General features: G+C 40.2%; 1 protein-coding gene across 1 annotated transcript; it reads left to right on the top strand.

Annotated features, from left to right (window-relative positions):
- The first annotated feature begins 7,211 nt into the window (after window positions 1-7,211).
- On the top strand, window positions 7,212-9,741 carry LOC118658235 (heat shock protein HSP 90-beta). The gene has a single exon (XM_036313449.1). It carries the CDS (start codon window positions 7,294-7,296, stop codon window positions 9,469-9,471), a length of 2,178 nt encoding a protein of 725 aa, XP_036169342.1. The 5' UTR covers window positions 7,212-7,293; the 3' UTR covers window positions 9,472-9,741.
- The last annotated feature ends 2,701 nt before the right edge of the window (window positions 9,742-12,442 follow it).

Genomic DNA, 12,442 nt, shown 5'->3' with positions numbered 1-12,442 from the left:
GAGGAATTCCCTAAATCATAGGGTGCTACATGGCATTACTGCTGTACTTATCTGTTGGCAAGTCAATGAGATGAAAAGTCATCTTCCACCTAAACCTTGCTGATCATCATACCCCTGACTTGAGCTGATTTAGTGGGAGTAAACAAAGGAAATTTCTGAGAAACTATTCTATAAGCATTTCAGACATCGGAGCATGATAAGTGGATACTTTGCTTACTTTAATTATCAGATGGGATGCTGGATGGCTGCAACTTTATGTCGTGTGAAAGTTTCTGTTTTACATTTCTTTGGTTTTTGATCTTATCTGTTGGTGTATTTTCTCAACACGGCAGACCTCTGGTTCGTCAGCGTCTAATAGCACTTCTGATATTACTTGCTGCCCTTAAGTGCTGTTAGACAATTGAATTATTTGATGCAGATGGTAGAAACAAGAATCCTGCAAGATAAATTACATGTAACTTCAACCAGCCAGAAATGGACCAGAATAGGATAAGTTGCTGTATGTTGTGTTCCACCCATTTTCCCTGGTGTTCCCAGAATTTCAGAAGCTCCACCGAGTCTTATTCTCTAGTACCTGCTCCTTGACGTGTTCAGAAACTGAAGTCGCACTTTAGGAACAGGGAGAACATGGGGCCCTGACAGGTGGGGGAAGCAAAACAACATCAGTAAGAATTCAAAACTTCATAAAAAATGATAACTTGCAGCTGCAATGTGATCACCTCTCTTTTGATAAAAGCATGAGAAAATAATTTGTTTAGTTTTAAAAATTATTTCTCTTCAAAGATTGGGTTCTTCACTTTGAAAAACAGGTTTTAAATTTCTGTTCTCTGCCATTTGAACAATTATGTCCGTGCCTGCAAAGAGCCTTCCTTGAAGATCCGTGTCTGCTCTGAACAAGTTTATTAGTCTATGATTTTAAAAATTTGTCTTTTTATTTGAGAGATAGGATTTTCTTTATTCCCCTCCTTTCCCATATTTTTAAAGCAGTAACACCAAATACCAAGTATGTGTGTTTATGGTATGTAGGTCTTTCCGATGAGCCCATAAAAACTGAGGCCGCACATTTCCTTGTGAATTGATGATTTATTACCATAGTTGAATAGTTCTTTTCATTGGCATACAGTGTTTTTTTCAAGGTGTACTTGATCATGATTAATGAGCCTCACAAAATCCTAGCGCCTCTAAAATCCTAAGTATGTGGCTTATTCTTAACAAGTGTAAATTACTTAAGAAAATGTAATGAACCTTAATTTTTAAAACTTTTATGCAGTTACACTCTAGAAAACATTTCTATTAAATGCATATAACATTAAATATACATTTCTTTTGTCAATAACTTTAAATGATTTTAAAATAATGAATATACAGAAATAACTCATGTGTGATATATATAAAATTACCTATATGCAAATATACATTAAATTAAATAATACTCTAGCATAAATTTTCAAAGTAACTTTAGCCAGGTATGCAGAATAGTGTCTTCCAAATGATAAAAGGTATTCATTAGTATATGATTTTATTGTGATTTTTTTGGTCACTAATGACAGGCATTCTCAGTGGGACAGTTTTGCTTTATTTTATCCTAAAACACTCTTCTGATAGGTATAATACTCAAGAAGAGACTGAAACATTTCAAGCAAATAGAAATATTTATAACAAACAAAATTTACTTTCTGTATTTCTTTGATTATGCTAGTGTGGATATATCTTCATGGGAATATTTTTGTCTTGGATGTGAGGTAATGGAGTGCTAAAAAAAATGCTGTATTCTGAGAAATGTTCCTATAATGCTAATGTACAAAACTCTTTCACCTACTGGCTAGACATCTTGCATAATAATATATCACAATTGATTACTTTCCATTATACTTATATAATGGGACTCAGATCAATAATTTATAGTCATGATCATATTATACTCCATTCTAATGCTATTATTATTTGGTCTGCTGTAGTATGTATTTTGTCCAATTGAGAAAAAATGTTTTTTTTTTTTTACAAAAATGACAAATATATGAAAATAGAATTATATTTGGGAATTTTTTAAAGCTTTATTTTGGTCAATTGGGTTTGTGATACATCTGGAAAGTAACATTTTTCAGGGTTTTCTGGCTTGGTTTAGTGAGTCTACTGTCTAATGATGAAAAGAAAATTATGTGCTATCATTGGATAAAAAAATCACACTATTAAAATTAAAAGAAAAAAGAATGACAGCAAATTTGAAAGGATAATGAGAACATGAAGAAAGTATTCTATAAAAATCCTTAGTGGGGCTATTTAAATTCCAGAAGTAATTTTTAAAAATTATTATTTTTTATTTTTCAATTACAGTTGACATACAATAAATCAGTCTCAGGTATACAGCATAGTAATTAGATATTTATATAACTTACAAAATGATCCTCCTGGTAAGTCTAGTATTCACCTGGCACTATACACAGCTATTACAATATTATTGACTCTATTCCCTATGCTGTACTTTACATCCCTGTGCCTGTTTTTATATCTGGCAGTTTGTCAGAAGTAATTATTAATAAAACTGTCTGAGAGATTGAAATTCAAATGTACATTAAATAGTACATAGTTTCTGAGTTCCTAATTTGAGTCTATTGTTGAACTTTATTGTGGAAAAATCAAGAATGGTATATATTATTACATCCACCTCCTAGGATTTAACATCCATTTAGTGAGACAAAGTAACCCATATAAAACAGCATACCCCGCCTTTCATGGGATATATAGTAAGAATACATTGTACTGGTCAATTATTCTCACAGAAACCAAATCTTTCAAAATATCAGGTCATAGCAGCGTGAAAATAAGTGATTGCTTGAGGAGACATGCTATGATGTGATAGAACGCATCTCAAATTTGGAATCAAAAGACTAGCTGTGTCAGCTTCCTCTTAGGCCCAAAGTTATGTACTTTCTGCCTGCAATTTAAACTCCAGCCGTTGCTACAGCAACCAGCTGGGGCAGATATGACCCCACAGAACCTTACTTGGCTGCATTGAGTATCTGTCACCTTGCAGAGTCTCAGCTGCCACCGCGTGGGAGATGTAGGAACCCCCCTTTCCCCCCCCCCCCCAGGTATCCTGGTGGATGCGCAGCCCTGAAAACGTGAGACCTGGAGGCTAAGTGGGGAACCTTTGATCAATGGGGAACATGAGCTGGCGGATAAATATTTCCTTCCGCTGTCCCTTGAGCAGCCGATTCGGAGATGCAGTCTCCACACTCCTCACAGTAGGTGCCCACTGGGATGAAATCCCAGTTATCAGCTTGACAAGTTATCCGTGAACTGGAATTCCCTTCTCCCCTCTTTCACTATCACAAGTCCCTTATTCCTGCTTCTTAGGATCCGTATACCAAATAAATTACCTGCACCCAAATCTTTTGCTCAGGCTTTGATCTTTGGGGACACACTGATTAAGACACTGTTTTTGGTATTTTTGAGTGTGTGGACATGACAAACACACACACAACAACTCACTTTAAATCAAGAGACAGTCTAGATTGCCTGGGTTCTGGCTCAAGGTCTGTCACTGGCTAGCTGTATGATCTTAGGCAAATTAACTTTTTGTGACCTGGTTTTCACACTTGTAAACTGGGGATCCAGCCTGTACCTATATTTTATGGATTGTTGTGGTGATTAAATATAAATCCCTTAGCAGTACCTGACTCATGGTAAGCGAGGCTGAAATGATTTCATTCATGCAAAGCACCTATAATAAAGCCAAGCACATTTGGGGCTTAACAGTGCACATGTTTTATTTTATAGTCTGGGGGTGAAGGCGTCCATGGAGCTGTGTTCCTCCTAAAGGTTCCAGGGGAGAACCCATTTCTTTGCTCTCCCAGCGTCTACAGGCTGCCCATGCCCCTCACCTTGGGAGCCTTCCTTCCAACTCCTGAGCTGTTATCACATCTCCTTGTCTGAATCCAACTTCTCTGCCTCCCTCTTTCTGGGTTTACCAGGATAACCCAGGATAATCTTCCCATCTCAATATCGTCAATCACATCTGCAAGCTCCCTTTTGACATGTAAGATTACGTGCTCACAGGTTCTAGAGGTTAGCATGTAGATACCTTCGGGGAGCAATTATTCTGTCTACCATAGTATTCAACGAAGTTGACTGGATAAATGTCTCTGAGTCCCAGTTACAGTGTTTATTACATAAGAATGATTAGAATCAGAATGGCATGAGATGGTAAAATAAAACAAAAGCCTACATTTATTTTTACAAAATACTACTATAGCATTGGGCTTTCAGTAATGTCTGTTAATCCTTGTACTGCTTCATAGGTAGTTTTAGTCCACTTCATGTGAAGCCTGCTCCCTGGTACTCAAAACTAGCCCTTACTATGTGGCATTTTATTTTATTTTATTTTATTTATTTTTTCTATTTTATTTTATTTACTTTTTAAATTTCTTTATTGATTAAGGTATTACATATGTGTCCTTACCCCCCCCCCCTCCCATTACCCCTCAACTCCCCCACCTATGCCCTCACCCCCCTGTTGTCTGTGTCCATTGGTTAGGCTTATATGCATGCATACAAGTCCTTTGGTTGATCTCTCCTGCTTACCCGCACCCTCCCCTACCTTCCCTCTGAGGTTTGACGGTTTGATTGATGCTTCTCTGTCTTTGGATATGTTTTTGTTCATCAGTTTATGTTGTTCATTATATTCTATAAATGAGTGAGATCATGTGATATTTATCTTTCTCTGACTGGCTTATTTCACTTAGCATAATGCTCTCCAGTTCCATCCATGCTGTTGCAAATGGTAAGAATTCCTTCTTTTTTACCTTAGCATAGTATTCCATTGTGTAGATGTACCACAGTTTTTTAATCCACTCATCGGCTGATGGGCACTTAGGCTGTTTCCAAATCTTAGCTATGGTGAATTGTGCTGCTATGAACATAGGGGTGCATATATCCTTTCTGATTGGTGTTTCTAGTTTCTTGAGATATATTCCTAGAAGTGGGATTACTGGGTCAAATGGGAGTTCCATTTTTAGTTTTTTGAGGAACTATGTGGTATTTTAATTCATTTGTTCTCTTTCTCCCTTAGAATACTGTAAGCTTCTTGAAGGACTGTGTCCTGTTTTTCCGTGAATGTCCTGGGTGGCCCCGTCTAGAACAGTCATGCTCACTAGTTTCTGTTGTGTGATGACATAGCTGACTGGATGCATGAATCCATAGAATGCCTAAAGGATAGTTATTAAATATGATACTGTTTAATCTATAACTATAGAAAAGTTGATCATAAATCTCTTGCCTGGAAGTCACTAAAAAGAGATACAGAAACCAATAAAATAATTGTTTCAAATATTTTGGGGGTAATATTTTGGATTAATATGCTAGAGAAAGTATTTTAAGAAAAGTGTACTACAAATCAGCCTTAACTGCTGTGGACAGAGCACTTAAATACAGCCCAAGGTTAACTTCTTTCCCTCAGAGAGCAAATAGGGGACTGATGAGCTCAGAATTTTGTTGTGTGAGGAATGGAAAAATAAGCCCTTTGAAGCCACTTATCTGGTAACATGCAAATGCAAGCAAATATCACTGCTGCACTCCTTATCTTTGCAGCAAAAATATGCAAGTATATAGGCAAATGAGGTAGTGCTATTGGCAGCCTGGAATTTTGCCCGGAGTGCCTTGGGTGACATGAGGTTTTGACTGTGCCCCGAAACTACGTGCCAGAATGCTAGCTAGGAGTTTCCAATTTTAATTTTGCAATGAAATTAGGTGTGAATGTGATGACTGATGTAATGTATGCAGTACTATCAGATTTATATTTGACATTAATATGTTGCTTCTGGGTACAGTAGTGGCTTTCCCAATTTTCCCTGTCCCTTGGTCTGTTGGAAGGAAGCCATCCCAACACCATGATGTCAGGCCAAAGCTCTCTTTCCAGTTGCTGAAATGGCATTTGGTGTAAGTCGCTGCAGCATTTTGTGTGGTCCACAGATTCAAATTCAAGCTTTGCATGCCTTTATACTAGCAATAGTATTCCTTAGTAGAATTGTGTTCTTATGTGGCATGTGTCTTTGTACAACTATTCAAGATTTCATACCCTCAGATTTATAGAGTCATTAAAGCTTTAATGCTACTTAGGACTTAGAATAGCAAAACCAGTTTCAGTAATATTGGTCTTCTCTGATGCTCAAAGTTTCCAAAATTTGGAATTCACATATGAGTAGCTGTAATGGTTAACTATCTATGTCCACTTGACTAAGCTAAAGCATCCAGATATTGATCAAATAGCAGTCTAGGTGTTGCTGTGAGGGTAATTTTCCATGTGATTTAATTTTGTCTTAATATTTTTTAAAAAGGGGCAGCTAGCGCTGATAGTCCCTCTTTGTGCAAGTCATCGTTGAGCTACATTGACAAGAATGAGAAATAGAAGTGTCAAAAATGTTGCATAAATCTCTCTCCACTAGCCCTGAATTCTGATTTTTGTAAGTTTCTGAAATATTTGAATTTCACATTCGTGGATCCTTAGCCATGTTATTGTTTTAAGAGTTTCTGAAATGCAAAACATATGCAGTGCCACAAGGAAGGCCAAAGTAAAAATAAAGGAGAGTGACTACAATTTTCATAGTGTATTAGTCCCCTCAAACACTAAAATAAATCAGTTCAGAGATAAAAACGTAACCTGCGTGTTAATCAATACATTCTTCTCTGCATACTCAGGACACATATTCTGACCTTCATTCACTCTTTCATGCGGTACTAACAAACCCACGGACAGTTGAGCTCTGCCGGAAAGCTTTTCCTTGTAACATATCAGAGTCCGCAGAGCCTTTGAACACATGTCCCGCTCAGTTCCTCTTTACGGGAATTACCGCATGCAAATGCAAATGAATAATGCATGTTCTGTTTGTATTTCTTGGTGGGGACCAGAATACCTTAATATGAATTACATCATAAAAACTACAATTTAAATGTTGGGGTTTTTTTTGCCCAATGATGACCACTTATTGGTCAGACAATTTCACTCCATCCTTCTTCTTGTCCATTGTTTGAATGGACCTAGTGTTTACACCAGAATAACTTTCTTTGCCTGGTCATCTATGCATGTATAGTTCCTCACATAAGGCTTCCTGCCATCTGTTTCACATTTTATTTCCCATGTATGCTTTCTTGTTCCATCATCTGTATTAGTTTGGAGCTAATTCTTGAGTAAGAAGTAATGTTCTTGTCTCTCTTGAGTCACCCCCGCACGCACGCCGCTTGCGGTTTGGGAGCCGACTGCAGCCCCTCCTGTGCTTGGATCTCTTTCCCTTCAAGATGCCGGAGGAAGTGGTGCACCATGGAGAGGAGGAGGTGGAGACGTTTGCCTTTCAGGCAGAAATTGCTCAACTGATGTCTCTCATCATCAATACTTTCTACTCCAACAAGGAAATTTTCCTTCGGGAGCTGATCAGTAATGCTTCTGACGCCTTGGACAAGATACGCTATGAGAGCCTGACTGACCCTTCCAAGTTGGACAGTGGTAAAGAGCTGAAAATTGACATCATCCCCAACCCCCAGGAACGTACCCTCACGCTGGTGGACACAGGCATTGGCATGACCAAAGCCGATCTCATAAACAACCTGGGAACCATTGCCAAGTCTGGTACAAAGGCATTTATGGAGGCTCTTCAGGCTGGTGCGGACATCTCCATGATCGGACAATTTGGTGTTGGCTTTTACTCTGCCTACCTGGTGGCAGAGAAAGTGGTTGTGATCACAAAGCACAATGATGATGAGCAGTATGCCTGGGAGTCTTCTGCCGGGGGCTCCTTCACTGTGCGGGCTGACCATGGTGAGCCCATTGGCCGGGGCACCAAAGTGATTCTCCACCTTAAAGAAGACCAGACAGAGTACTTGGAGGAGAGGCGGGTCAAAGAAGTGGTGAAGAAGCATTCGCAGTTCATAGGCTATCCCATCACTCTTTATTTGGAGAAGGAACGAGAGAAAGAAATCAGTGATGATGAAGCAGAGGAAGAGAAAGGGGAGAAAGAGGAGGAAGATAAAGATGATGAGGAGAAACCCAAGATTGAAGATGTGGGCTCAGATGAGGAGGATGATAGTGCTAAGGATAAGAAAAAGAAAACAAAGAAGATTAAGGAGAAATACATTGACCATGAAGAACTGAACAAGACCAAGCCCATCTGGACCAGAAACCCTGATGACATCACCCAGGAGGAATATGGAGAGTTCTATAAGAGTCTTACCAATGACTGGGAAGACCACTTGGCAGTCAAGCACTTCTCTGTAGAAGGTCAATTGGAATTCAGGGCATTACTGTTCATCCCCCGTCGGGCTCCCTTTGACCTCTTTGAGAACAAGAAGAAGAAGAACAACATCAAACTCTATGTCCGCCGTGTGTTCATAATGGACAGCTGTGATGAGCTGATACCAGAGTATCTCAACTTTATCCGAGGTGTGGTTGACTCTGAGGACCTGCCCCTGAACATTTCCCGAGAAATGCTCCAGCAGAGTAAAATCTTGAAGGTCATTCGTAAAAATATTGTTAAGAAGTGCCTTGAGCTCTTCTCTGAGCTGGCGGAAGATAAGGAGAACTATAAGAAATTCTACGAGGCGTTCTCTAAAAACCTAAAGCTTGGAATCCACGAGGACTCGACTAATCGGCGACGCCTTTCTGAGCTTTTGCGCTATCACACCTCCCAGTCTGGAGATGAAATGACCTCTCTCTCAGAATATGTCTCTCGCATGAAGGAGACCCAGAAATCCATCTATTATATCACTGGTGAGAGCAAAGAGCAAGTTGCTAACTCTGCTTTTGTGGAGCGAGTGCGGAAGCGGGGCTTCGAGGTAGTGTATATGACAGAGCCTATCGATGAGTACTGTGTGCAGCAGCTCAAGGAGTTTGATGGAAAAAGCTTGGTCTCGGTTACCAAGGAGGGCCTGGAGCTACCTGAGGATGAAGAGGAGAAAAAGAAAATGGAAGAGAGCAAGGCCAAGTTTGAGAACCTCTGCAAACTTATGAAAGAAATCTTGGATAAGAAGGTTGAGAAGGTGACCATCTCCAATAGGCTTGTGTCTTCACCCTGCTGCATTGTGACCAGCACCTACGGCTGGACAGCTAACATGGAACGGATCATGAAAGCCCAGGCACTTAGGGATAACTCTACAATGGGCTACATGATGGCCAAAAAGCACCTGGAGATCAACCCTGACCACCCCATTGTGGAGACTCTGCGCCAGAAGGCAGAGGCAGACAAGAATGACAAAGCTGTCAAGGACCTTGTGGTGTTGCTGTTTGAAACTGCACTGCTCTCTTCTGGCTTCTCACTTGAGGATCCCCAGACCCACTCCAACCGCATCTACCGCATGATCAAGCTAGGCCTAGGCATTGATGAAGATGAAGTGACAGCAGAAGAACCCAGTGCTGCTGTTCCTGATGAGATCCCCCCCCTTGAGGGTGATGAGGATGCCTCTCGCATGGAAGAAGTAGACTAGGAGTTTCTACCTGCAGACCTTGCGTCCTCTGTGTAGTCTTCATGGCTCCCCCAGCAGCCCTGAGTGGCCCTAGCCCACCTGGTTGCCCACCTGGTTTCCTCTGATGTTTAGTGGCTTTTCCCCTCTCCTGTCTTTTCCTAAGGCAGGTTACAGTGGCCTCAAGCCCTCTCTTCTCATATTTGACATAGTTTTGAATGTGTTATGTATTGTGTTTTTTTTTTTATTTTGTTCTGAAATTAAAGTATGCAAAATAAAGAAGATGCCGTTTTATACAAAAAAAAAAAAAAAAAAAAAAAAAAAAAAAAAAGAAGTAATGTTCTTTCCCGAGTCTGTTCTGAATTGCCAGGGGTTTGGGTATTTGAAAAACCTCTTATGCAAAAACAGTGTGTATTGTGGGTATTAGTGAAAATTATTCCACTTTGAATATTTTATGCTGAATTATCTTGCAGATTTAGGTTCAACTAATCTTAGTCAATGTCTCTTTAAGAAAATATAGAAGAATTATATGGCATTGCATTCCTGGATGGCTGTGACTAGTTCATGGAGATAAATTTGGAACTTGTACAAAAGGTTTTACAAAGTACTGTATAATAAGCTAATAACCCAAGTGTTTCTTCTTTTTCTTAAAGAGAAGCATAGTGCATGGTGGTGTTGTCTGCTAAACAGAGAGGTGCAGTAGATAACTGGTAGCTTCTTCACCTTTGCCTGTGACATTTGCATCAAGAAGGAGCAACCTTAGTGATTAATCCTGAACATGCAGGGGAACCGGGCATTCGCGAGTCTATACCTCTTAGTGAGTTACAGACTGGCTGAAGTTTGTACTATATACACATTCAGTGATAGAAGTTTCCAGGTCAGTATTTTACAGTCCTTTTAGCCTCAGGAGACTTTTGGAGAAGTTTTGAAGGATGCCAGTAAGATTACGACTTAGATCCTTGAGGGATGTCTTGTTCTGCCTGAATAAACTGGGAAATAATGGACGCCAAGGACAGCGAGTCCTTTGCACTCCCCAGAGGCACTTGTGGCTGCGTGTCCTGAGGTTGTCCAGTCCAGAGGAGGGGGAAGAACTTGAGCACATCTGTAGTCTTCTCTCTCTGAAAGGCTGCCTTGAGCTTTGAAAAAGCAGACAACTCTCCCTAGGAACAGTTGGTTCCCGTTTTACATCCTGTGTTCAAAATGGACATTAAAGATAACTTACTGTCCAGGAGAGCTTAGTTTTTGCCTAAGTTGAACTGTAATGAAAAAGTCCTTATTAGACTTGATCAGATCTTCTGGGACCTGAACATAATCAAAATGTCCCACAACGTTTCAGATGCCTGGATAAGAAAGAAACCTCAGTAGTTAGTCTGGGCTATTTATGGGCCCTGAATAGCAGATGGTGCTGGTGGAAGGGTTGCTTTGGGCAACGATTGCATTGCTCCATGCAAGCGTAGCTTCTGAAATAGAAATCATTGCATTTTGGAGGTGGGAGCAATGTGTAGGTAAAGGATCCAGCTACCTCGGGTCCATGAACCATGATGCCTTAAGTGCCATTTCTTTCCCTATTTAATTATATGGATTTTTCCAGAAAACATAGGATCATAAAGAACATCAGATACTATGGTCTTGCTGATATAATTTGCTCTGGTGTAGAAACAAGTAAAATTACTTTTTCTCTTGAACTATGTAAGAATGTCTTAGTAGTAAAGTCATCAACGCCAAGAAATACAGTTAAGTTTGCCACAATTTAGCTTATTTCTATGCACTGAACTGCTCCACCATTGAAAATCAATTTATAATTTTTTTCTCCTTGGTGCATATTCTATTAACTTGTTATATTAAACATCCCCTTTGTCAGGTGATACTAAAATAATAAAACTGTTTTGTGTAAGTCAGCAAAAAATGTAATCCATTTATGTTTGACTGAAGAGTCTTTAGAATAAATCAACAAGACACGCTACATGTGTAATTATTTCAGGAAACAAAGCAGCCTTTAATGCTGTCCTTTCCATTTATCCTCTTTCCTGTACCATTTCAATTGTTTCCAAGTTGCCTGGACTGGCGGGAGTAACCCGTTAAGTGCCCCCCTGCGGGGTTATGGGCTTGTTGGTATCTCATAACTAACGGGTATAGAAAGGTTCCTAACTACTTATCTGCTGCTCATGATTGTGACCCAGAGATGCGTTAGAGCCAGATTTTATGTATTTATAGGTACACACGTCCTATATCTATAATTATAGATTTTGTTCAGCTTTGCTGGAGATGTTAGTGACACGTGGTGTGATGCAGGGAGAATGTGCTGTGTGCTGCTTTCCACAATGGCTAAGATAAATGACTATTACTCAGTCCTCAAATGCAAACCATCCCAATCCGAACGCGCTCTGCAGAAGAGGAATGTGCACCTCATTTTGGGGCAAAGAATTATGCAGAATGTGTCCAAGACACCTGCAGAAAATTAAAGACTTTACTTCTCTGTATGTGAAATTCTCATGATGTAATTACACTCCGTGTCAGACATAATACTGCTCCCATTGGAGGGAACACATTGAGGGAACGCTGAATGGACTTTTTGTCGGGAGTGTTCCTGAGGTTGAATAGGGCTGCCTAAAGCAGTAATTGGAAGGTTCCCCCCGCTTTGCATGCAGCCACCCTCACTTGTGTCTTTCAGGTTCATTATTAGGCCATTGCCATTCTATTTGCCATGGAGGCACAAGCATCTTCGTCATTAACATCTCCTGCCAGCACCTCTGTTTCTTTGGAAAGAGCTGCTGCCTTTAACCACTTCCCCTTTTGTGCTGGCCTTGCCTTGCCTCCCTTTATGTCTCTCCCTGGTCACAGTGCCAAGAGCTGGCAGGAAAGGGGCTCCTTTTCCATGCATCGCAAAGATGAAAGTGACCAAATAGGGCTTGATCAGCTAAAGCATCTCCCTTTGTCCCAGGGCCCTTTCATCCTTCAGGGAACTTCCTCAGCGGGGACGGAGCTGCGAGCTAAT

This window comes from Myotis myotis, unplaced genomic scaffold (genome assembly GCF_014108235.1).
Source record: "Myotis myotis isolate mMyoMyo1 unplaced genomic scaffold, mMyoMyo1.p scaffold_m19_p_6, whole genome shotgun sequence".
Taxonomy (NCBI): Eukaryota; Metazoa; Chordata; class Mammalia; order Chiroptera; family Vespertilionidae; genus Myotis; species Myotis myotis.
Note: the sequence above shows the minus strand (reverse complement) of the source record. Positions and strands in the feature narration are given on the sequence as shown.